This window comes from Antechinus flavipes, chromosome 1 (genome assembly GCF_016432865.1).
Source record: "Antechinus flavipes isolate AdamAnt ecotype Samford, QLD, Australia chromosome 1, AdamAnt_v2, whole genome shotgun sequence".
Classification (NCBI taxonomy): Eukaryota; Metazoa; Chordata; class Mammalia; order Dasyuromorphia; family Dasyuridae; genus Antechinus; species Antechinus flavipes.
Window position 1 is genome coordinate 309,185,855 of NC_067398.1, and position 27,982 is coordinate 309,213,836.

The 27,982-nt window shown below is 33.7% G+C and overlaps 1 protein-coding gene across 3 annotated transcripts; it reads right to left on the reverse strand.

Annotated features, from left to right (window-relative positions):
• PALB2 (partner and localizer of BRCA2) lies at positions 1 to 27,982 on the reverse strand. 3 transcript variants are annotated; one of them, XM_051964670.1, is made up of 14 exons: positions 27,782 to 27,980; positions 26,865 to 26,924; positions 26,632 to 26,722; positions 24,314 to 25,852; positions 22,225 to 23,027; positions 19,562 to 19,642; positions 16,545 to 16,706; positions 16,029 to 16,114; positions 15,319 to 15,480; positions 14,432 to 14,548; positions 9,195 to 9,282; positions 6,902 to 7,050; positions 4,925 to 5,070; positions 1 to 1,570 (listed from the first exon to the last, which is right to left on the reverse strand). In XM_051964670.1, exons 1-14 carry the CDS (start codon positions 27,827 to 27,829, stop codon positions 1,440 to 1,442), a joined length of 3,663 nt encoding a protein of 1,220 aa, XP_051820630.1. In that variant the 5' UTR covers positions 27,830 to 27,980; the 3' UTR covers positions 1 to 1,439. The 3 variants fall into 3 exon arrangements, with proteins under 3 accessions (XP_051820630.1, XP_051820637.1, XP_051820642.1); XM_051964677.1 differs by lacking the exon at positions 1 to 1,570 and having other exon boundaries at positions 3,976 to 5,070; XM_051964682.1 differs by lacking the exons at positions 1 to 1,570; positions 6,902 to 7,050 and having other exon boundaries at positions 4,946 to 5,070; positions 27,782 to 27,982.

Genomic DNA, 27,982 nt, shown 5'->3' on the forward strand with positions numbered 1-27,982 from the left:
AGTCATACATATTTCCTTGGCTGTTAACTTCACTCTGTATCAGATAAGGTAATTTTTCCCACAGTTCCATGTATTTATCATATTATTTCATTTTTAAAAAATATTTATCATTTGCTACAACAAGTAACATTCCATTATATTCATGTGCCACATTTTATTTAGCCATTTCACAACAGGTGAGAATTTATTTTGTTTCTAATTCTTGACTATCACAAAGGTGTTGTTATAAATATTTTGGTACATATTTGAGACTTTGCAATGAATGGCCTCCTTAGAGGGGCAAACTTGGTAATGGACATTGGGTATAGATATTTGAGTATTTTAATTTCTTAATTCCAAACTGCTTTCTAGAATGGTTGTATTGACTCACAGTTCTACCAATAATGTATTATTGTGCCAATCTTCCCACAATCCCTGCATATCCCTGCAATGTGCTTATCTTTTGTCAACTTTGCAAATTTGCTGTGCATGAAGTGAAATCTACAGATTGCTTTGGTGTATGTTTCTCTTATTAGTGACTTAGAACATTTTTTCATATAGTGTTAACAGCTTGCAATTGTTTTGAGAACTGTGTTCATAAACTTTGACTCTACTGGGAAATGGCTTTTGGCTGTAATTATTTATAAATGCTAGATACTCTGATATAAAGATTTTTTTCCCCCGTGAGAATTAAAAAAAAATTTTTTTGTACTAGATTCATTAAATTTGTGTTAAAACTTTTCAGTTTCAAGTAGTTATCTCTTTTTACTTTTATAATTACACTCATATCTTGTTTATTTACCTTCTTACCCATAGCTGTGAAAAATATAAATCTAATTTGCCTCTGATTTTTTTAAAATAGTTTTTTATTTACAAGTTATATGCATGGGTAATTTTATAGCATTGACAACTGCCAAACCTTTTGTTCCAATTTTTCCCTTCCTTCCCCCCACCTCCTCCCCTAGAAGCAGGATGACCAATACATGTTAAATATATTAGAGTATAAATTAAATATAAAATAAGTACACATGTCCAAACCATTATTTTGCTGTACAAAGAGAGTCGGACTCCAAAATATTGTACAATTAGCCTGTGAAGGAAATCAAAAATGCAGGCAAGCAAAAATATAGGGATTGGGAATTCGATGTAATGGTTCTTAGTCATCTCCCAGAGTTCTTTCGCTGGGTGTAGCTGATTCAGTTCATTATTGCTCCATTAGAACTGATTTGGTTCATCTTATTGCTGAAGATGGCCAGGTCCATCAGAATTGATCATCATACAGTATTGTTGTTGAAGTATATAATGATGTCCTGGTCCTGCTCATTTCACTCAGCATCAGTTCATGTAAGTCTCTCCAGGCCTTTCTGAAATCATGCTGTTGGTCGTTTCTTACCGAACAATAATATTCCATATTATTCATATACCACAATTTATTCAGCCATTCTCCAACTGATGGGCATCTACTCAATTTCCAGTTTCTTTGCCTCTGATTTTTTAATGGTCTTGATGTGGTTAGTGGCAGTGCAGAAAGTTGAGGTGTGGGAATCCCCTTCTGGTCGTTGCAGGTCCAATGGGAAAGAATTCATGAATCCTAAATATTAGTGGCAAAAAAGAAAATTTTATTGGCCTTGAGACTTCCTCAGTGGCAAAGCCCTGGCAGAGAAAATGTGCCACAGTTCTCTTTTAATGTCCTGACCCAGTTTCCCTAATTGTCCTATTCAGTTACTCTGCCTCAGGTTATAACCATTCCCTCTTAAAATTAGGATAAAAGTTTTATATCTTAGACCTTAGGCTATAATGATTCTCTCTCAATGTTTGATGGGATAAAGGTCTTTATCCTTTTAGACAATTCATTAGAATATTAGTAACCTCTCTAGTACCTTCCTCCATTATGTCATCCTAGGTGCCTCCCTCCATTATGTCATCCTCATCCTAGTTTCCTCCCCACTTAGGCCATCCCCATCCAGATATCGCCCCCATTATGTCATCAGTCTTGCTACCCTATAAAAGAATCTTGTACCTGACATTCACTGCTGGATTCTTTGAGATGATAGTCTCATTCAGCCCTGGGGCCAAACCATGGATCCATTTGGTCCCAGTATAGCTCTCCATTTAATAAACTATTAAATTGTTCTCTAATCTCTGTCTTGCTCAGTTTCTCCGGCATTACAAAATAACAAAAGGTTTATCACTGAGAAGAGAATGTCTCTTCACAGCTGGCAGGGGTCCTGGTAGGTAGCTGTACCAAGGGGAGAGAGGTCCCTTGGCATGGCATAATTCCTACTTCAGACCTTTGCAAGGAAATGAATTTAAAATTGCGTTTTAATAGGAAATCTGAGACTGAAGTTTCAATTGAATGACATTCCTTTAATGTTGCCACTTTAATGTAGGCTCCCAGGCCTAGATTCCCAGTTGAATGAGTTCTAGCTACTAAGAGTGGTCCTGGACTAATTTTCAGCTCAATAGAGGGTGCAGCTATTCAATAGAAATATCAGGTCCAGGTCAGATCTCCAGCTAAATGAGGCCACTTAAATCCCAGCTAAATAGGGAATGGTCCTAGGCTAATCTTAATGAAACCACTTAATTGGCCTGAAAGGTGGGAGTCTGTCAGAGGAGAGTTTTAAGAGTTAACCCCATGGCTTCCCCCACAAAGTCAGAGAGGACAGTTCTTCAGGGTTCCCCCCATCAGTCTGACCTTTAATAATAAAATCATTTATCCACTTTATATTATGGAATACAACATAAGTTCTATCTTAAGTAGCTTGTTTTGAGGTTTATCAAACACTGAATTATTGAATTCCATAGTATTTGGATTCTCCCTTGTCTGGTCTGTCTAACTGATCTCTCTATTTGTTTGTTAACCAATACCAAATGTCTATAATGACTACTATTTTGTTAATATCATTTTTGGTCTGGAAGTGCCATTCCCCTTTATTATTTCTTTTGATATTCTAGATCTTTTGTTTCTCCAAATGAATTTTTATCATTTGAATTCTGTAAAATATAACACTTGGATAGGTTGACATAACATGAAAACTATTATAAATTTACCAGTATTGCCATTTTTATTATAACTGGCAGAGCCTAGTTGATAATGATACATTACTATTCTTCATTTGCATTATGAATTCTATCTCTTATCTTTATGATTTCTGCATTGATTGACCCCATGATTGGAATGTATGCCCTGCTCACCTCTGCCTTTTGGAATCATTCAATTTTAATCATTGGTTTCCTTCAAGAAATACAATACAATAATGAAACCTTTAAATACAGCCTTTTTAGATCGCCAAGTGGTTACTATCTTCCCTCCAAAATATCTTGTATCTATTTTGCATATATTTTGTATATCTCTCCCCATGTACATCTCCCCTGGGTAGGGAAATGCAAACGAATTAAACTAGCAAAGATGAGAAAAATGACAAATACAATCCTTAACTAAACTGAATATTCTTTGACTCAACCAGCCCCTTACCTCAAAGGGATCAATAGGAAAAGGACCTACTCTGTGAAAACATAACAACTCTTTTTGTAGTAGCCAAATAATGGAAACAAAGAAACCATCCTACTGAGGAATGGCTAATAAAATTATGGAATATCAAAGTAATAGAACATTGCTGTGCATTAAGAAATAACAAAATAAGACAATTTTAGAGGTAATTGGAAAATTTTTTATGAACTGATATAGATTGAAATAAACATAACCAAGAGAAAAATCTATAGAGAAAAACATTCTAGAGAAAAATTTTCTAAGAGTTTCGAACTCTGATATTAATGCAACAAGAAACCAAGAGCCAGAAGATTGAAATATTTATAAATCATTTTAGGGAATGGCCAATGTCGCAATTTGTACTATTGGACTATATATGTTTAAGAGCTTTATTTTTCTAGATTTGGGTTTATTTTGAGCTTGTTCAATTAATTTTTGGGAGGGTTAGGATTGGAGAGAAGATAGAAAATATTTTGTAATGCCGGAGAAACTGAGCAAGATAGAGATTAAAGAACAATTTAATAATTTATTTAATGGAGAGATTTACTGGGCCCAAATGGATCCATGGTTTGGTCTCAGGGCTGAATGAGACTATCATCTCAAAGAGTCCAGCAGTGACTGTCAGATACAAGATTCTTTTATAGGGTAACAAGACTGATGACATAATGGGGGCGATATCTGGATGGGGATGACCCAATGTGGGGAGGAACCTAGGATGACATAATGGAGGGAGGTACTGGAGAGGCTCCTGATATTCTAATGATGTCTAAAATGGATAAACATCTTTATCCATCAAACATTAAGAGAGAATGGTTCTAACCTGAGGTAGAGTAACTGAATAGGACAATTAGGGAAACTGGGTCAGGACATTAAAATAGAACTATGGCACAACAATTTAACTGACAATCACCATAATAAGTTAACCAAAAATTACTATCAAGTATTAGAAAAGTCTCTGATGCCATAGATAATATAAAAATTCCCTTTCCTTAGAATTCTTAAAATTATTTACAGTTGGTAAATGGGGAAAAATTATTTTCCAAACAAAATGTTACAAAACTAAAATTTATTAGTACTTCAAGTTTAACTTATCAACTAGATTGTCCATTTCAGTGCAAATGTGGAACCAAGAAAAATATTAACCAAATTATACAACTTTTAAAAACTCAGTATTTAATGAAACATTCAAAGTCAGCATACTCCCCAGAACCAAAAGTAAACTTCTGAATAAACAAAATTAAAATGAAACAACCTTAACTTTTTGAGTAGAAGTTATCAGGTGGAAAAACATGATGACAGTTACTTTCCTTTTGAATCACAATCCCAGAAATATTGAAGGCATTCAAACATGTCCATGAATCCATTTGATTTCCTCTTGGTAGACCAAGACTCATATATAGCTATACACAAACACACTTCCATTTTTCTGTCCAGCTAGTAGACAAGAATCTGTACCTGACCATTTAACAAAAGACCAATTTCCATCAGAATTGGGCAAAAGCAGAGCTCTACAATGTCCTAGAAACAAGTCCCAAACAGCTATTGTTCCAGAAGTTAATACAGCTGCTGCTAAATTATCCTTCACGTCCCCATCCAGAAACCTAAAACCAAGCACAGAAAACAAAAAAAACTTCTGCATTTAAATTATAGCAACACAATTCAAAGATTACTTGACTCATTACTGATCTAGCATCCATAACATATTTTATCTATCTCTAGATAAATCTCCATTGAAAGATTAATGCAATGAAAGATTTGACAATTAGCCAAGACACTTGGACATATTCACACATTTGTATTACAATGTAGTTATCTTATGTTAATTTGCAAAGTGTGTTACCACCCACTGGCTTTTAGTGGCCTCAATTTAACTAGAAGATCTCTTAAGGAGACACCAAAAAAAAAAGAAAAAGGCTGAATATATAGTCAGAGAATCTTTCTCTGATAAAAATCTAAGATCTTTAAGACCTTGCATATGTCTCTTTCATTAGATTGCAAGTTCCTTGAACGCAGGGATTATCTTTTGTTACTTTTTGAATCTCTAGTGAATTAGCATAGTGACTGGCACATAATATAGGCTATAAATAAATATTTATTGATCAAATGATTTCAGTCCTCCTAGTCTCAGTGTCCATATCTGTTAAAATAAAGGGATAGGATTTAATTTTCTCCAAGCTCCATTTGGGCTCTCAATCTATGATCTTAAAGTTTCTTTAATTTCCTGATTAAGATAATGCATAGGACAAAGAGAAATCTAGAACACATATATGTACTGAGTATTACAAGAAGAAATTTGACATATAAGGACTTATATGTTACAAATAAGATTTAATATGTTAATAAAGATGACTGCATTGCATTGCTAAATTTTCAGCTGTAGTGTTAGAGAAATTTCATTTCAAAAAAGCCTTCAAAGAGGATCTAATTACCATAACAATAAAAAGTGACATCACAAATAAGTACTACTAGTATTCCCCATAGGAAACCTGGTGAAAAAGCATATCAATGGTATGGTGTTAGTAGTTAAATATTTCCTAAAATCATTCCTAAAAAACGCTTAAGCTTCACCACGAGAAGATGAACTTGAGATTGACCCTAGAGCAATGATTTCAAAGCAAAGGTACCTAAATAAACTATTACAAAACTAAAAAATCTTTTCACAAAATTTCCTTAAATGGAGAGTTTTATTGCTGCTAAATAAAATACAAAATAAAAAATTTTGGTAGGAATATATATAAACTTCCAACTAGGTAAAATTATAGTGGTGTTTTTTAAGTTTTCTTTATGGAAATATACAAAGTAGGAAGTGAAAAGATATGTATTAGCTCAAATGACAAATGATGAAGTTGACTCACAAAAAACAAATTGAACTGCTATGAAATCCAGTAAAAACACATGTGAATAGCATCAACACACAGGAATCTTAAGAGCTTAATTTATAAACATGTCATATTTCTACCTATTATTTATTTAACACTCTCATTGTGGACTATGTTTAAGAAGAATTAAGAAACAATACAGATATCAGCTAGACTAGTGATTTAAAAAATTACTCGTCTTTTGGCTGCTAGAAGACATGATAAATAATAAATAATTATATGATTAAAAATATAATAGGTAATATAGCTATCAAATTAAAGGATAAAAAACCTACTTGTCTTTTGACAACTCTTCATTTGTCAAATAAAGATAAAAATAGCATCTACCTTCTTAGGTTATTTTTGTGGAACAAAAAAACATTTTTAAACAATTCTGAAAACTTTAAAAAACTTTATATATAAAGTTAGATAATATTATTATTGTTTTACCATTGCTTCTTCACATGTAGGAATTTAATGGTCACCTTACCTCTTCCTCTGCTCCCAAACCTTTTGGAGATAGAATTATTTCTAAGAAATATGAGAATTTATATTGTATCTCCTGTACACTTGCCTTCCAGTATGGCCTTGGGGAAGTGAGTAGGGCCTTACATCAACACTTAGAGCCGTTTTAGGATTAATCACAATCAACCGAAATATAGGACTTCCCATTGATTCAATTTCTTTGCCATGAGGATGACTTAAAACAACAAACAGGAGCCCCTAATTTGGAAGGAAAAATAGATTTTCAATGAAACCATCAGGAAATTTTTTATTTTTTAAAATAATTTGGTGGCAATGAAGTAAAATTGATGCTGAGTTGTTGCATAAAATGTTAATGATGAGAATATAGTATCTAAGATTTAACTACTGATCAAGCATTTTTCAAGTAGTAGTAGATAAATCCACTTCAATCTGAACTAGTTGATAGTTGAGCTCAGGGTTTTTCTACATTTTTCACTCAATGATACAACATGGGAGAGAGATATTGTCCCTCCCACTTGGTTATCCACTAAAACATCCATACCAATCCTCAGCTTTATACCATAGCAATCATTTCTCATCCCTTAGTTTAGCATGTTTACTGCTATTTTCACATTCCATTTTTTTCATTAAAAATTGGCCAAGGGAGCCCTGTTTGTAGTGGCTAGAAACTGGAAAATAAATGGATGCCCATCAATTGGAGAATGGCTGGGTAAATTGTGGTATATGAATATTATGGAATATTATTGCTCTGTAAGGAATGACCAACAAGATGAATACAGAGAGGCTTGGAGAGACCTACATGGACTGATGCTAAGTGAGATGAGCAGAATCAGGAGATCATTATACACTTCGACAACGATATTGTATGAGGATGTATTCTGATGGAAGTGGATTTCTATGACAAAGAGACCTAACTGAGTTTCAATGGATAAATGATGGACAGAAACAGCTACATCCAAAGAAGGAACACTGGGAAACGAATGTGAACTATTTGCATTTTTGATTTTCTTCCTGAGTTATTTTTACCTTCTGAATCCAATTCTCCCTGTGCAACAGGAGAACTGTTCAGTTCTGCAAATATGTATTGTATCTAGCATATACTGCAACATATTTAACATATATAGGACTGCTTGCCATCTTGGGGCGGGGTAGAGGGAGGGAGGGGAAAAAACGAAACATAAACGAGTGCAAGGGATAAGGTTGTAAAAAATTACTCTGGCATGGATTCTATCAATACAAAGTTATTATTAAATAAAATAAAATTAAAATTAAAAAAAATTGGCCAAGGGGAATAAATAAATTCAAGATGCTGAGACATGTTGATGAACATAATCTCCAGCTCATACTATTTCAAAAGTTTATTTTTGGATAAACTGTTGGGAACTTAGAATGTATTTTCTCAAAAACAACAGTGTTAATAGTAACTAGGTTCCCAGATCAGCTAACAAAAGTCATATTTTATCCATGAAGTAGCTGAATAACCTGGAACAAATGGTACTATAAAATCTAACAAGAACTCCAAAGAGTTTTTTTTTTTTTTTTAAGGAAAATGTGATTATATTTCAACTATGGGTATCAGGAACACATCTACCTATAGCGTGGCAGTGATAATATCCTATGGCTACTGAATCTGCAAGAAATGGCACTACTAATGATAGTGGCCTCAAAGAGCTTTTCATGTTGATGGGCAACTTCTAAGTCAAGGATAGCTAACACACCAGGTATAAAACATTTTTCTCTCTCACCTATATTAGAACTTTCCTATATGGAAAAAAAACCAAAACTTCAAAGAACTTTCTTTAAAAAAAGAGTAGAGATATAGAAGAATTTGGAAGTAGTTCCTTATACTTCTAAAAAAAAATTCTTATCAGAATTGCACATGTTTAACATATATTGTATTACTCAGTATCTAAGAGAGGGAGTGAAAGAAAGGGAGGGAGAAAAAATTTTGGAACACAAAAAAAATTTTGAATTTGTAAGGGTGAATGTTGAAAACTATGCATATATTTTGAAAATAAAAAATGTTTTTAAAAAATTAAATAAAAATTCTCATCATAAGAATACTCATTGTAAACTGACACCTTTATTAGAGCAAATAAGATAATTTTAGTAGCCAACTAGAGAGCTAGTGATAATGTTATTGGAAATATTTTTCATAATTATTTCTCACTCTTGCTAAGCCTATTAGCCCTTAAATACTCATAGTAATTGAATTTGTAGCTATAAAAATGTTATATACTCCAAAATTTCTTTTCATCCATGACACTTATGACATCAGAATAAGTTTACTTACCCTCCTTTGTAAAAATAAAAAAAAACGGAAGAATGAACTTCTACTTCTATACAAATAAGACACTAGTAACTTTAAGAAAGATACATACCATATCAGAATAGGCTTTGTGACATATTGAAGCTTGGTAGGCAGTACCAATTTGCATCTTTTTCAGAAGTTGACCAGTTTTTAAGTTCCTAAATACCAATGAAATAAGAATTTTTATAACCCTTAAATAGGCAATTTAATATTCAAGAAAGAATGCCATTACTTTCATTTTAGGAAACTGAATTTTACATTATGCATTCTCTCACAAAATTCCCATGAAATAAATTACTGAAAAACTAAGGGACAGAGTCTAGTTTATAGCCATTGAGTAAGTCAATTACAGATCTACACATTCGCTCTCTAACTAGGCTAAACTGTCACACTAAATTGGGGTGGTACTTGCTATGTCATGGGATACCTACGTGACTCAGTGGATAGAATGCTGGGCCTGGAGTCAGGAAGATCTGAGTTCAATGCAGCCTTAGATAAGTACTAGCTGTAGGACTCTTGGGCAAGTCATTTTGCCCTATTTGTCTCAGTTTCCTCATCTATAAAATGAGCTGGAAAAGGAAACGGTAAGTCACTCTGGTATCTTTGCCAAGAAAATCCCAAATAGGGTCCCAAAGAATCAGACAAAACAAAAAACTACTAAAGATTTGCTATGACATCAGGAATTGAAAGGAAAAACCTCATTAACAGGAATCTTTTCATGTTTCATTCTATTGGGTTCAGCAGATTAATACACAAGCAAGTTGTTAAAGTTTTTCAGCTTTTTTAAGTATAAAATATCCTGTGATCTCTAAATTTTCTAAAACATACGATGGTCTGGGAAGTTCTCATAATAATGAATTTGAGGAAAAATCAAAAGGATTCATCTGGTGGGGAGGTAAGAGACTTTAGTAGGCCTTCAAAAGATACATGTTAAGATAATAATAATAAACTAACATTTAAATATCACTTTAAGGTTTGCATAGTGCTTTACAAATATAATCTCATTTGATGCTCACAAAAACCTTGGTAAATGAGTGTTATTATTATCTCCATTTTACAGATGAGGAAACTGAAGCAGATAGATCAAGTGACTTGCTCTTTGCCAGACAGTTGGTAAGTGTCTGAAACTGAATTTAAACTCAGGGCTTCCTGACTTAAAGTCCAGCATTCTATTTACGACACCAGCTAGCTACATTCAAATAATAACAGAACTTTTAGAAAAATAAGAAGAATGAAATGGGGATAAAGAAAAGGGGAAGGAAAAAAACCAATATAAAATGAGAGAGCAGAGAAAAAAAAGAGAAAGTAAAAGTATAATAGAACCTCTACTTAACTTTAATGAGAGTTATGAAAACTAATACTGAATTTCATCACTTAGAGCAGAAACCAATTTGCTTAGGAATTCCCAGGGTTTCTTCAGAATGGTACCACTGGGGTTTTCTCTTAAACTTCATAGAAAAAAAGTGAGCTCAGTGAGGGCAGGATTACTGTTTTATTTTTATATTTCAAGATATTATATCCCATATAATAAAGTACCTTGTATATAGTAGGTGCTTCACAAAATGATTATTGAATTAAATTCTTTTGAAGGCTTCATTTTATAGAAATAGGGCATGAATAATTACAATACTGATTTCTCTACATTCTACTTTCAACTTCCTAGAAACTAGGAACCTAAACTCTTTAGGCAAGAAAAGAAGCAGAGCTGTTATTAAACTGTGGCAAAATGAATTATCATCCAAATGAAAATACTAGCTCAGTGATTATCTCCTTTTACATCTATAACCAACCATAAGCTCTATACTAGTGCCTCCCAAATCTACTTTCATTTCTCATCTCTTTTGAATAGCTTTTCTCAATTGCACAATGATTATTTCTACTAGATGTTTTGCTATCACCTCAGACTAAACATGGGAAATGTTTTCCCCTTCCCATCTCTAAACTAGCTCTTTCTCTTGAGTTTCTTTTTCTTTCATTCTCTCAATTATTAATGGCCTAAATCAAAGTCATCTCTGATTTCTACCTAATATCTAACTAGTGGGACAACTCACATAGATTCTTTCTTAATATTCATTCATTGTCTCCCTTCCTACTCCCACTATAATCATCATAATGCAAATTTTATAATCTTATTCTCAATCTATTGCATTAGCTTCCTAATTGTTCCTAACAAAACAGCTTTTTCTGCTGCCTACTTAGTCTCTTCTCTACCCAATACATCCTACATACTGTTGCCAGATTTAGTCACCTAAAAGTTATGTTTTCCTTATGTCACTTCCCCTGTCTTCAGTGGTTTCTCATTTTTTCAAAGATAGCGTCTAAATTCTTTAGGCTGGCATTAAACAACCTCTTTAATACAGGTCTAAATCTAATGATTTCAACTTCATATTCTCAGAGTCTAACACAGTACCTTGTAAACATGAAGCACTTAATAAATGTTTTTGATATTAATGTAGATTCTTAAATTTAATAATCCTTCTACTCCCACAAAAGCACCTCTGCTTCTACTTTTGTTCATATATTCTGCTAACTTAGAATGCCATGTGTTCTTTCCTATCCAGTCTCTCTTCTGCTTATGTACATTCTATCCTTACTTTTAGGCCTAATTCAAGTCTTCCACAAAGAGTTCCCTGACCATTAACCATAACAGTGATGTCTCCCTCTGGGTATCAATAACACTTTTTATTTGTACACACACACACACACACACACACACACACACACACACACACACACGATTATTCTTAGTATAAATAATAGGTGCTAATAGGAGGGTGTGCATATATATAATACAAGCTACAAAATAATAAGTACTAGATGTTGAAAAGGTAATCCAGTGGTACATGAACAGATACAGAAATGGTAATTTTCCTGGTATATTCTGAAACAAGAAGGAAAGTTCAAATAAGAAAAATTCAAGGGGGAAAGTAGTCAATGATAAGGTTAGAGATGCAAGTCATGGCTAGATTGAGGGGAACCATGAATACCTAGCTGAGAGATGTCCATTTTATCTTCTTGACAGCCTAGAACCATTGAAAACATTATTGCTAAATTTCAAATACCCCAGACCAAAAAGAAAATTTTGCAAGAAACAAGGAAAAAACAATTCAATTATAGTGGAGCTACAATTAGAATTGTAGAAGACATATCAACAGCTACAATAAAAAATACGTACTGAGAATCAAAGGAACTAAGCTTATGGCTAAAAAAAATCATATTCAGCAAAATTATCCATAATATTGAATGAAAAAAAATTCAAGGAACTTGAGATTTTCAGAATTTTATCTCAACCAAACCCAAACTTAAAAAAAAAAAAAAGAGCCAATATCAAAGATTAATAATTTCAAGGAACTTAATAAGGACAAATTGTTCCATGTTATTTACATGGAAATTTAAGATTGACGCCAGTAATTGGGTAGCTCAAAAGAAAGATTGGGGCAGAGTTGAGTATGAATATGACTCTAAGAAGCAAAACTTCTTAGGAAAAGGTAAAAATAGTAATTATATTCTACAAATAAGGTACAGAGGAAGAATATATAAAGGCATTACAGTGGAAAGGAAGGTTCATAGTTCTGAAAACCTACTCACATTGGGAATGGGTTAAATAGGCAATAGTACATATATACCATAAAGGGTATAATAACACTCTTCAAAATCTATAAAGAAATGCGGGAGGAAGGAAGGAAGAATGTGTGTGGGATGGGTGCTAGGCCCCCTTTCCCAAATTAACTAATCAGAGTCATCTTCAGGTACAATGAGAAAGTATTTATTTAGGCCCTGCAGGGAGAGGCCCAGATATATACTGGGAGTCATCCAAGCTCCCCCCATGTGCTCATGGAACCTGATCAGCTTCTGGCTTGTCAGGGTTTAAATAGCAAAAGATCCAAGACTTTTTACTGGATAAACTAAAAGGACCTAACCATCTTTTACCAATGGTCACCAATGTTATCTGTTTCCTATGGGTCAATGTCACTTCCTGTAATTTCCTGAGGATCCTACCTCTAAAGGCCATATGCTCTAGAGGCCTCTAGAGAAACCCAAAGTCCAAGACCCGATCTTCTGGCTCTGGGAACAGGGATCATGTGACTTAGTCTCAAACTGAGAAAACGTCATCCAATTTGCCCCATTCAAATGGAACAGGATAAAATGGGATGTAGAAGGATGTATATACCTTGAGTATACACAAGTATACTTGTGTATATACACTACACAGTGTATATACAGTATATAGAGTGGGACAAGGTGTGTAGATTAATGGGAAAGGGATAAAGGGAGATTTGGATAGCATAAAATAGATATGGTAAAGATAAAGAAGGGTGTTTAGATTGATTAATCAGAGTGGGATAAGGTGTGTAGACTAATGGGAATGGCATAAAAAGAGAAAGAAAGGGTGAGGGGAGAAGATAAGGGAGGGATCCACAGGTAGGGGAAGGTTAATAGGTAAATTAAGGAGGGGAATTAAAGTATATAGAAATATTATAACAAGGAGTAGAATTTACTAGAAAAGAAGGCTATTGATCTTGGGATAAAGTCAAATTTAAAGATTCAATCAAGAGAGACATTTACATTATATGTTAGCCACATTATTATTTTAAATGCATGTTTACATATGGATAAATGCACATTCATATCTATGTCAGAGTATGCATGTGAACTATGTATGTGTGTATATAGATATATGTGTATGTGTGTGTCTGTGGGTGGATGTGAATATGAATTGTGTATTTACATATATGCATGCATGCATATATATATATATATAAAAATAAAGATATCTGCGCTTAAGCACATATTCATCTCATTTTCTCAAAAACTTTTAAAAAACTCTAATTCTGGCTACTATACATACTTGAAAAGAATGAAATTGTATTTCCTCAAAAATATTTTATTATAATGATTACGTTTGGCCTCAGAAAAAGTTTTTAAAAGTCAATTTCCTTCTTTCATTCCAAAAATAAGGGACTATAGGTATGAAACATTGCATCATCCTAGTTTATGTATTAGCTGAATTTGCTGAATTTCTTTTTTTTCATTCTATCTTTTAAAATCTTTGTTATAAGGGATGGCTCAGTGTTGTGGTGAGATATATTAAAAAATAAATAAAATGTAGCATAAAGAAAAAGCATGAATTAAAACAAAGGAAAAAACATGGATGCTAGATTATTTTTCTTCTGAATTGGAAATAAAAAGCAATCTATTTATGCACATATACTTTATAATTCAGAATGACCTTTTCCACTCTAGATAGGAATTAATGAAGTTTTATTGCATAGTAACTTCAAAATTCACTACAAAAGGAAAACTTACCAGATAACAATATTGCTCATCAGGGTTGTGCCAAGCAAAGCATCTTGCATTCCTTGAACTTCAGCAAAAGCCAAGATGGTTTCTTCTGGAGACATCAAAGTTTGTTTTTCTTTACTTCTAGATTTTAATGAATATTAAGAATTGGAACCTCATAATGAAGATTTTTCTAGACAGGCCGCTATACTAAACTCTACCCCAAAACTAATCTAGTATCCAGAAAGAGATCACTTCATAAAATTTAATAAGAAAAAAACACAAATAAAAAAATTCTTAATGCCATGTTTTTAAAAGTATAAGCAACTTAAAGAAAAGAACATAGTCTTTCTACATACCAAATGTGGCAAAGACACTTAGTATTCATTATTTCAAAGATTATTTGACAAAAAAAGCAAAAATTTAATTCTATTCTTTTCTAAGCAGAATATTTCTATTTCTTTTCTTGCTTATTTCTTTTTAGCCAAATCAGATAAAACAGAAAATAGAAAACTGAATAATGGTAGCTCTTCAATACCATTCAAGATAAAATAAGGACAAAGATAATTTCCTAATTCCTAAACAAATTTTTTCCCTTGTTGCCGTCCTACCAGAAGGACATGTGTTCTGCTAACAGAACTACCTTGCACCAGAGTTCTTGCTCTAGCTATCTCTCTCTCTGTTTCTATTCTACTACTTTCACCTGTTATGGCTCCTTCTCCTAATGTATCTGAATTGTTTCTGGAAAAATTCCCCAAAATGCTCAGCTGGCCTCTGCTCCTTCTAGTTATGCCCATAAGACAGGGAAACCACCCCTTTTGTCACCCAATTTGTACTTTAAGACCTGTGACCAAATTAGCTCCTTATCTTAAAAAATAAAAAGGATGTATTTGTGTAACCAATGCTTCTTTTACCTTCCAGATCCTGAAAAGGTCATGAGGTCTACTTGGTGATCATGAAGGGTCCCATTGCTACAGACTAGTCTTTTGTGTCTAAGTCCAAGCACTGCTTTTATATTTCCAGATTTTACAAGTGACTGCTTTAAGCATTCATCCTCACCAGAAGAAAATAATAATCTAAACCAAATCAGAATGAAAGAAAACATAAGGAAAAAAATGGGGCATAGATTAAAATACAGAAGGAATTTTTTTTTTTTTTGAGATATAGAAATGGCACATCTTTACAATGTCATACTTTAAAAGGAAATCATTTTTTATTTAGCCTTATATGGTATTTTAAGACTTCCAAAACATCATCCTCATAAGAAACATTTTTTATCTCCCCCATTTTCCCATTTTCTGGACAAGGAAACTAAGGCTCAGAAAGATCAAAGTCAAATAGCTAATATGAATCAGAGGTGAAATATAAATATAGGCCTCCTTTGACTACATATTCATCACTCTTTCCACTAAAATATGCTTTATTCAAGAATGCCATTTTACTGCCTATGAGTTTATAGACTTAACTCTTTTAATATAAATCAAAATTCTTTCAAAATCCTTATCCTGTGAATAAATAGGTATTTAAAGATTAGTATAGAATAGTGGGCACTCAATGTGCTGATTTACTGTTTTCAATAATAATAAAAAAAAAAAAAAAAAAACATAGCTTTAAATTTACACACCTGATTTCTCTAATTTCTAGATGTCCCAAAGCAATACACACAAGATTACAAGCATCCCAAAGTGGAATAATTTGTAGTACTGGAATCTAAAACAACAAAAGAACCATTTCGTGAGTGTTTTCTTTATTTCATTTTAAATAGCAAACTAACACACTGCTTCCAACCCCCCCAAAAAAACTATATATCTATAAATATCTCTTAGTATATGAATAACATTCTGGGAAAGGGATCAGTATTAATAAAAGCTTGGTAAAGAACAAAAAATTTTTGTTGATCCAACAATAAAAATAAATATAATTGGCAGAAAGTAGAATCATGTTTTGGAAAGCAGAAGTAAAAGCAAATACAGGAAGTCAAATAAGAAATCTGACAAAATTCTAGGGCTTGTATAAAACTAGTGATATGGATAAGATTCTTTCGTGCTTTCCAATATTTGCTTTGTGAATAAGCAGTACCTCTTAATCCTTATACCTATGCTTATGGTCAATTCCACTTACAAATATCTCTGATTCCTACCTCTGTGAAGTGCCATGTGTGAACTTTTCTCCACTGCCAGTCATCCAGAGATTTCCAGAGAGAAACTGTAAATTCACAGGCAGTTATGATACATGATTCCTTACAGCCAGTTACTTCCCACCACACAGTACTCACATCCACAGAACAGGAATTTGAAGGATTCTGTTACAAAGGAGGAAAAGTTAATGTGAAGAAATAATAACAAGACTGCATACTTCAATCATTCTTTAAGTTTATGAAGTATTTCCTTTATAGCCATCCTTTGATTGTATAAGTATTATAATCTCCATTTTATAGGTGATAAAAATGAATTGAAGTGATTTCAAAAGGTCACATAAAATTAAACAGCCAAGTTTTGACTCACAGTCAAGTCTCTAGATTCCAAAAGTAATGGCTCCCTGTAATATCAAATTTGCTTTATATACATTTTATTAATTCCTCATCAAGAAAAGTATCCAATGATTTCAGAAAGGCCTGGAGAGACTTACACGAACTGATGCTGAGTGAAACGAGCAGGGCCAGGAGATCCTTATATACTTCAACAACAATACTATATGATGATCAATTCTGATGGACCTGGCCATCTTCAGCAATGAGATGAACCAAATCAGTTCCAATGGAGCAGTAATGAACTGAACCAGCTATGCCCAGTGAAAGAACTCTGGAAGATGACTAAGAACCATTACACTGAATTCCTAATCCCTATATTTTTGCCTGCCTGCAGTTTGGATTTCCTTCACAGGCTAATTGTACAATATTTCAGAGTCTGATTCTTTTTGTACAGCAAAATAACAGGTTGGTCACGTATACTTATTGTGTACCTAATTTATACTTTAATATATTTAACATCTACTGGTCATCCTGCCATTTAGGGGAGGGGGTAGAGGGAAGGAGAGGAAAAATTGGAACAAAAGGTTTGGCAATTGTCAATGTTGTAAAATTACCCATACATATAACTTGTAAATAAAAAGCTATGAAATAAAAAAATAAAGCTAAAAAAAAAAGAAAAGAAAAAAAAGAAAAAAGAAAAGTATCCAAGCTGAGGCTGGATGATCAACTGTTTCTGTGACGTCTGTATGAATGGAGGTTTTAGGGGAGGGATAAACAGATGACCTAAGAGAACCTGAGATGTAAATAACTCTACCATGGCACCCTAAATAAAGTAGAGGGTTAAAGTTATATTACAGCCAAAGGAAAATTAAGATTCATGAGTCTTGTCAACAGAAGAATAAATGCCTCAAGTGCTGAATATGATTTGGTCCTAATTATCTTTGTACCCACTGAGCACCCAATAGAGTTGATGCTCCAAGTTCACTGACTTGAACACAAATATTTAAGTCCTAGTTTCCCCTACAAAATTGACATCCATTTTTATATTACAAATGACTTCAAAAAAATACTCATTTTAGATTTGAAGTACATGAAATATAGAAGGACATTTGCATTGTGTATCTGCATTGTATCTGCAAAGATTTACTTACTTTAACTGTTGTTCTCATGTCTACAAGGATAATAAACTTGAGATTAAGTATTAGCAAGCAAAAATACATATTCTGTATACTAATCAAGAGTACAATCAAATCTTATGCAGTAAAGGTACATTGTACAAAATAAATCACTTTGGATTTGGAGCCTTGGAACCTGGATTGCAACTCTAGGTCTTCCACATAAGACTGAATCTACAACCTACGACAAGTCACTTAATTCCTCTAGTTCTCAATTATAGTTCAGCTATAAAATAAAGCAACTGGATTAAATGACTTCAGTCCTGTAAACTGAAATTAAGAGTTTATCTAATAGTATATTCCTGGATTATTCCCTTCTTTTAATCATCATTCTTGCCAATGGCATCCTGATAAAGATAATTATCTTATTTTATTTTAAAAGTTCACACCTATAAATTGGGGAGTCTTAATCACATTTCAAAAAAAACTACCAGATTGGTGACTGCCTCATCTGGCCTACTATATCAGAGATATCCCAGCTAGGTCTTCACTTTTCCCATTTCCTGTGAACAACAAATTCATTAGCAGCCTAGTTATTCCTTCAGTTCTTGAAGAAGCCACTCTACAAAGCCAGTAATTTTCAAGTCTAAGGTGGTCCCTCTAAGCCAACAGACTCTTTTCACTATTGTCTTTTCTAACTAAAATATTAGCTCCTTGGAGGCAAGAACTATCTTTGCTTTTGCATTTATATCAGCAGCACAAAGCAGAGTGTCTCCCACAAGATGTGCATAATATGATTTTTTTATTCATTTAATTCATCCTTAAACCTCCTTTCTAAAACTTCTTAAAAGGAAGTTGGTGGTAAATCCTTTTATAAAAATATATTTTAATAATGTAAATAACACTCCCTAATTTATAGGTGTGGACTTTAAAAAAAAAAACCCAATTAACCTTAATCAGAGAGCATCAAAAATACCATTACATAGCATGAAGATGAGGGGAAGGGGGAAGGAAAGAGAGAAAGAGGAGATGAAAAAAGGAGGGCTTCTTTAGGCATTAGCTATCATGTAAATTCTAATTTGTTTTCAGCTATCATAATTTATAGCTATACTTTCTTTGTTCAATTAAACCCTGTAACCCAGTGACCAAATTAAACATTAGCTGCTTTGCCAAATGAAATTGTAGTAAAAATGCAGACTAGGAAAGTACAAAGTACACTATTTTAAACACTACCTTGTTTATAGTTTCTCCTCTTTATAAGAAAGTTGAAAGAGTAATTTCCCTTCACTCAGATACAAAACCTGTTCAATTTAAAATATTTATACAAGCTACTCTTGGAATCCATAAAAAGATTTAAAATATCCATATCCCTTACAAGAAAATCTTTTTAACAGAAAAAAAATGACTGAAACTGATTTTACTTCAGTTTCAATTGTAATTTGAATTTAAAAAATATTTATATACTTTCTTAAATGGGAGGCAGTAGCATATCAAAATTTTTTTTGTTTTCAGAATTCATCTAATTTATCAGAAATTGTGGAGACAATAATGTAAAAAAGATAGTTTTCTGACCTTTAACTTTGATACCAGCTGTAGGTTGCTCAGTTCCAAACTATCATGCCAAATTTCAACAGGATCTCCTCTTACCTTAGTCTGAAGGGAGAAAAAATTCAGCATATTAACTTAAAATTTTTGACTCATATCTACATTAATGTTCTATATATTTTTTTTCTAAAATGAGCAATAAGCCCCAGTAATATCTTCCTTAGAAAGGGAAGATCTTTTTATACAACTTTCCAATTTTTAAGGATAAATTATATTAGTCATATCAAAAGAACACATTAAAAACATTTTCTAAATGTTTTCATCTAAATTTAGGGTCAATTTGACAAGAAATTATTACTTAATAGATATTTACTTCATTCCTACAAAGTATGTTTAACAAGTGGGTAATATATAGAGCTAAATAAAATTCATTTGCTATAAACAAAAGATTTTAGAATATCAAAGTGATGGGAACTCTATACCAGCTTGTGAATTCTAAACCAGTTTATTCTCAGGAACTGCTAAAACAAGCCCATCCCATTCCTATTATTAATTATGATTAATATATTAATAATTAATAATAAATATGATTATATGTAATCAGGTCAATTTTCCCAGACTGTTCTGTTTGCATAGAATAATATGAAACAGTAAAGGATTGTCCATCCATCCTGTCTTTAATCTTAGAAACTGTCTAGATCAATTATCTTCAGACAATCAAACCCCTTATTCCCTGGATCCTCCTACCCTTCCTATCTCCCTTTCCCCAGAGACTTGCTTACCAAAAGCAAGTTACTTAATCACCTTTGTCTTCCTTAGTTTTGGCTGAGCTATTGTGGATAAATAAGAAGCAAACCTGTGTAACCTGTGAAGGATGTCTATATCATGGTTGTTCCATGTTGCTAACCACTATACTCCCCCAAATCTATTTCACATAATCATTTCTGGTGCCTTTAGTTTCATTTCACATGGTGCTTTTATACTTATATGGCATCTATCAGAAACAAAGAAAATCACCCCAATATTTTTGGGTCTACTTCTCGACTTGTAGCTGAGGTCCCCAAAATCCCAGTTTCATAAAATACTCATGATCACTTTGTGCACTGGGTAGCGAGTGACTGGACCTGGTTGGGGGACACTCTAACAGAGAAATCTATTTCATATCATCTCTTCTGGTGCTTTTTATTTTCATTTCAAAGAGAAATAATGAAAAAAAAAAAGTAGGAATGAAGGAATAGCCATTTACAGACCTGAGATTATATTATAAAGCAGTAATCATCATTTTGAACTGGTTAAAAAGTAGAAAAAAAAAATCAGTGAAACAGGATAAGCAAGATTTAGAAACAAACACAGTAATTCAGTATTAGACAATATAAACTTTAGAAAGAATTACCTATTTGACAAGAACTAAGTGTAGACCCACATCTCATACCAAGGAGGGGTTCTAAATCTGGGGCCCATGAATTTTTTTTTTAGACTTCTGATAATTATTTTAATTTAATCATTGAGTTTATAATCCTATACATTTTACTTTATCCACTAAAAAACAAAATTCTGAAAGCAAGTCCATAGATTTAACTAGACTGCTGTTATGGACCCCTTCCACAAGTCTGAATAAGGTTCATGACTTTAAAAGGATTAAGAACCCAAATGACATAGATATATATGTACATATGCATATTTCAATAGTCAAGTACTTTTCACAACTATAGCAAAGGAGAGAATTCCTAATGAAAGGAGACCTATAGAGCCCCCAAAATAAGACAACTTTCTTAACATGGAATTGAAAATTTTTTCCTCAAACAAAAATAATGCATTAAGAGATGAAGTTGATTAGAAAAGAATATTTTTTTTATCTCAGATATCCAAGAATTAAGAGTCATTACCTAATGAATAAGTGATTAAAGGACATGAACAAATAATTTTTCAAAGACAAATTACAAACTATTAACAACATGAATGACTGCTTCAAATCACTGTTAATAGGAAACTCAAATCAAAAAAATTCTTGAGGCTTCAAACCAAGCTCAGAAAAATGACATAGATGATAAAAGATGGAAAAGCATTTTGGAAAGCAATTGGCAATTGTTACGAAGGTGGCTAAAATATCCACATCTTTTAATCCAAAGATCCCAGTTCTAGAGATATATGCTAAAGAGATGAAAGCCCAAAAGTTAAACAATAATAGCAATACTTTTGGAAACAAAATACTTATCAATTGGGAAATGATTATATACTATGGGGTACATGAATATGGCAAAAATATTTCTGAGCCATAAAAAAATTACAAGAATTAAAGAAATCAATCAATAAACATTTATTAAGCACCTATTATATGCCAGAGAAGCTTGAGAGCCTATAGAGGAATCAATGCAACGTAAATAGAAGCACGAAAACAACATATATAATGACAATGGAAATGGAAAGAACATTAAAACTGAGCACTGTGTAATTAATATGACCAACTTGGATTAAGTTAGGAAAATGTCTGTCACTCTCTTCATTGTAGTGAGTGTGGAATATGACACATATAGACAAATCAGAACCATTGCTCCGTTTTGTTAAACCACCTTTTTCCTTTCTTTTTTGATGTTAGCTATTTGATATAAGAGAAAGCATATACTTAGAAATAAGCATAACAATGAAAAGCATCAATCCTTTTTTTTTTCATTTAAGAAGTGAAATCATACCTGGAAAGTGCTTTCCAATAATAGTTTTTCTTTGAAAGTGATTGAATCAACAGATGGAAGAGTTTCTTGAGGATTACAGTCACTATCAAATTTCTTTTCACAAGATACTATTTGGTCAGGCTGTTTTTTTACTTCCCTGTCGAATGAATGTATGTTAGCATCCAATTTCAACATATTAGGTGAATTATTACACTGATTATTTCCAGTAAGACTGTCTGGTTCTTTCAAGCAAATATGTTTAGGTGTACAAAAAGTAGGTCCAGTAATTTCTGTAGCCATATTTCCACTGTGAATTTGGGAGCCAAAAACTGGAGTAGGACCGAGGATAGGGAAAACAGGAGAACATATATCTGCTTCAACCTGGTTATTTGTGGCAGGCAGGTTAGTACTAGAAGGTGTGAAAAGTAACATATTTGGAGGAATACACTCTGGTTTTTTTGGATGTGAGTTTCTTGTTACAGTAATATCATTCGCTAAATTCTCCTTTTCTGTAATGTCTTTTTTAGGCACCAGTTGCTTCAAAGAAACACAGTTATCTTCATTACACTTTTTTCCATCTCCTGATTCAAAGGGTTTCATTTCTTTTGCTGAGTAAGACTTTAATTTCTCAAGTTTAAGAAAACCAAACTCCTCATCAGGCAAATCAAAGTCAGTGATGCTGTTGCTTCCTGCCGACAACTTCTCAAAACTAAGTATCTCATTCTTAAGATGAAATGAAAGATCAAAACTGGTATCATCCAAAATCAAGGAGTCATTACCAATAGAAGAATGAAGGTTCTTATTTTGAATATAATCTAGTTTCCCTAACAAAAAAAAAAAGAAAAAATTAAAATCTGAGAGGAAAAACAGGTTTTTGATTGGCGTTGGAATAAGTTTCAAATAAGTCATTAGAGCATTTTTAAATAATACTTGCAATATTATAATACTGAAAATAAGGTTTCTGCCTTTAAAAAAAATTATTAAAAAGCAGGGACACCTAGCTACGAGTCAACTTTTACTTCAACTTCAATAGGATACTTTCTGTTGTTAATTCCCTGAATCTATATTACTTTTAACATGCACTGTACTACTCTTAAAGCTGCATTAAGGAATTCAACATACCATGAGACAAAAGTATACCTTGATCTAGGTTTTGACTGGAAATATTAATGGGACCATGAAAGGGAAGGAAGAGTATAGAAACATGAGGACTTTTCTGTGCATGTGTTTGGGTCTCAGGAGAATATGCCCAAACCACTTTTTTTGCAACAGTCCTAATGAATTTGATTTCCTATACTAACAGAAATGAAAGCTTATTACTTTGTGATGGGAGGCAGAACAATACAAGAAAGAGCATTAAATTTAGAAGTCAGAAGATTCATGTACTACTTCTGACACTATGTAACCTCAGTTGACTCACGAGCTCTTTGGATCTGTTTTCTCATTCATAAAACTGAAATACTTGCATTACCTATCTCATGAGATTGCTGTAAAGAAAAACTTTGTAAAACTAAAAATGCTTCAGAGACATACTCATTAAACACTGCCCCTGTTTCTAATTTTTATGTCCTAGAGACTAGACAAATCACTTTTGGTAAAAGGACTTTATTCAGAGGCAACTACATAAGTTCAGAGGTTTTTCTTTACTCTTAATACTTAAGTACTCTGTACTTTACTTTACTCTTAATAATCATAGTTACCATTGACGTATCATTTAAAATTTTACAAAACTTTCTACATGTTTTGTCAATTGATCCTCATGACAATGCTAAGAGGTAGGTGTTATTGTTAAGCCCATTTTACAAATTAGAAAACTCAGGCACAAAATAGTTAAGTAGCCTACTTTGACATAACTAATATGTACCTGAGACAGGATCTGAAACTAGGAATTCCTGCCTGACTTCAAGCCATGAAGCTGGGCTGGAGGCTGAAATTCTGAGATTTGGTTCTCAAATAGAAACGGTATAGTTTGGTTCCTAACTCATCTCTATCATGTGTTACAGCTCCTCCCAGTGAATTAGATAACATTTGGATAGACTTTAACATGCAATGGGTTTTGTGGTACAGAACACACATCTGATTTAGAAATAAAGAACTGAACATGCAATACCTTGTGTTATTGATGTGGATGCTTTTTTGTCAACATTAACAAGGGTACACCTTGATCTGCCTGTGACTTTTTTTTGACCCTGAACATGTTCTTTTTTCTTTGGAATCTCTTTGCACAAAGCAACATCTTCCTTGGAATTTTTAATACTCAGCTTATCAGCAACTTGCAGTTCAGAGTCTGGATCATCTACTTTTTTGCAAAAGAATCTTTTCCCTCTCTGTCTTCTACTTGATCGTCTTTTACAAGTGTTCAAAGCAAAATCATTGTCTTTTTTAGGCAAAGCATTAGGGCTGCCTTCAGGAGTTGATGAGAAAGACTTTTGTAAAGGACTACTTGAATTCCCTTGGTCAAATAATGGAAATTCACTTTGCTCTTGGGAGGACAGATCCAAATTTTTCATAACAGGTTTACATTTATGCTTAAATCCTTTTCTTTTTACACCTAATTGATTCTGAATTACAGCTTCCAGGTTTATCATCCTCTGACAATTTGACATTTGTCGTGTTGTCCTAACATAATACTCCACAGGAAAAGGAAGACCATCAAACACTGTACAAGAATTTAAAGGATTTTCTGAAGGACCAGGAGAGATCATTTCTATGGAAGGACTCACATTCTCACTGAGGACCTCTTTCTTTTGAAGATTTTCATTTCTACTATCAAGTAAGTTACTAAAAGATTCTAAAGGCTTCAAGCTATGATTCTGTTCATCCATATGTGTATTTTTGCATAATGAATAATTAAGCTCATCTGCAGAAAATGATTTGCCATCTGATGGCAAGATGAGAATGTTTGACATCTTATCCACATTGATATCATCATTTACCATTAGGTCACCTGGAGAGATAACACATTCTTGTTTTCCTTCCTCTAATTTTTCAGGTGAAGTATGAGGAAGGTTCATTGAACACTGAGTAGTCAGTTTATAGTTATCACAGATTTTTTCAGGAGGAAAACACCCAAGCTGCTGAATGTTACTGTCATCCAAAGGATTATGTAAAGAAAGAGCAGCTATCTGAGGAAGATCTTTCAAAATTCCACTGGCATCATTTTCAAGTTCAGTAGCTGCAGCAACAAGACATTCCCTGATTTTTGTGATTGGTCTTGGAGAATTCTGAATCTCATTCTTATCACATGAAAACTGATTTCTTATCTGAAACACAGGCAACTCAGGATTTTCTATAGCAGATCTTTGTTTTTGTTGTCTGTGTCCAGAATTTATAAGTGAATTAGAGCCAAAGAAAGATTCATTTCCTTTTGTTACCAGTATCTTTTTTCGGTTCTTCATTCTATTCAGTGGTTGTTTATTTTGCTTTTTCTCATTATCTGGTTCAGTAATGTTATTAAAAAAATTCTTCTGGCAGTTATCACCTACATGTTCAGGACATATTCCTGATGAGTCATTGCCAGTGCTCAATAACTCAGACTCAAAGTCAAGTGTGACTGTGGTTTTCTCCTTGATTTCTGCATCAAGACAGGCATCGATTTGTAGTGTATCTGTTTCTAATTTATCATCAGGAGAGAATTTATCTTCTGGCTCTGGGGAGACAAAAATAGTTTATGACTAGGATGTTAGGCACTAAACTATAATTTTTGTGAAAATGAAACATTTTATAAAGGAGATATTACACTAATGTGGGGGAAAAAAATCAATAGGCCAAGAAAAAAAGATCTGAATTTAAGTCCTGTCTCCTTTACTTACCAACTGATAGCCATGAACAAATAAGAATTCTTAGAGGTATAATTTTCTATCTATAAAACTGGGCCAATAATACCTGTCCTACTTACCTCAAAAGAATGTTGTAGGAATTAAAAAAAAAAGACAATATATAATAAAAAAAAGAATACAAAATACTATATGAATATAAATTGTTACACTTCACTAAAAGTTGTTACTCTTCCAGAACTAAGTGCTGAATGTTTAGTGCATTGTGGTAGGTTGTAGGAAGAAACAAAAATAAACAAGATACATTTCCCAAACTTAAAGAGGTTACAAAACTGCACTATATTAAAACTGTGAACAGCTTGCTAGTTACCATAATCTTAAAGCTAATTAAATACAGAATTAATTTCATTGAGAAAAGGGTGTTTTCCCCCTATACTTGATCCAGAATTACCTATTTCTCCAAATTCTTTTCCTTTGTTTCCTAAATTTTTTCTTTCGCCCCATTTTAACCAAGATTTACATTTAAAGGCTGAGAGATAAAAAGATTAAACAAAAAAAAAGTAAATAAAAAAAATTCTTTCTGGTTTGTAAGATAATATCCAAATGAGTTCAACAGGTATAAATGAACAAAATAAGTTGGCTGATTTTTTACCTGAGTTTGCTTGTTTTGAGGAATCCTGTTTAAGCATGCAATTCTGTTCAATCTTTGAAGAATTTTTTGCCTTCTCAGCTCTTTGAGCCCGCTATACAAAACAAAAGTCCAGGAGCAATTTCAATAAAATTAAGTTTCCTCAAAGCTTTTTCCACTAAAGTGATAATAATCAGTATGATAATACTGTCATCTGTGAAGGCAGCATTTGCTTTTCAGGGAAAAAAATGTCCTACCTGCAATCGAGCCAATGTCTTGCTGTACTCTCTTTTTAAGAATGCCAGCTTTTCCTTCAACTGGGGAGAGAAAAGCAGCAATCTAGAATGAATGATTTCCAAAAGAAACACCAAAGGAATAGAGGTCCGCCCACCTAGACTTAGATAAGAGGCTGGTCCAGATAGGAAGTGTCAGCGCTTTTGCAATGAGAACAGGGGAAGCATGCAATTTGATTTTTGAGTTTCTGAATTTCTCTGAAAACACTCCCTGGATTTTTTCCCCTAACCTCGTTTGGTTTCTCTCCGCCCCCTCCTCCCCCTCTTTCGGGGGGATGGAGGAAGGAGGGACAGGAGAGAGAACCAATACTTCAGTGCAACAAGAAGAACGGAGGTTATTTGGGGTTTGTCATCAGTAGCGCTTAGCATCCCATGAATAGGTGCTTAATAAATACTTGTTGAATTGAAGATTAAGTACTGGGCGCAGTGCTGAACAATAAAAAAAAAACCACACAGTGCTAGATCTCCTGGGGCTTACATTCCACGGGAGGGGCAGAATTGGGGGATGGAGCGCTTAGATTTTCAATCAGGAAAACCTGAGTTCAAATGCAGCGTCAGACAGGAAGTAGCAACGCTGCGTGACCCCCCCCCCCACGCCCCTCTGCGCCGCTTCTCTCATCTGCAAAATGAGGGGAGCTTCTTCCAGGGTGGAGAGATAGCAGGTGTAAAGCCTCCCGCAAACTTCAAAGCGCTAAGGAAATGTTGTGGTTGCCGGAAGTAAACACGAGGTCGGGGGCGGGAGAGGGAGGAGAGATCTTCCAAGGATTCACTTTCTGCAGGGGGGAAACTGAGGAAAGTCCTCCCTGACCAGATCCCTTACCCTTCCCCCTCTTCCAAGATATCTCAAGGCCCCGTCCCACCCGCACTCTCCAGAGGGGCACCTTCTCCTTCTCCTCACAGCTGAGCACTTTCCCCGTCGAGTCCTCCATGGCTGCAGCCGCCGAAGGAGGACGGGAGGCAGCCCCTTCCTACTACCTCCGACTCTTGGGGGACACTGGGCCCCCGGCCCTGCCGAGGCCGCGAAGTGCCCCCAGCTCAGCTGCGAGAACCAGCTCCTTCCAACTCCCGCCAGTTCAATTCCA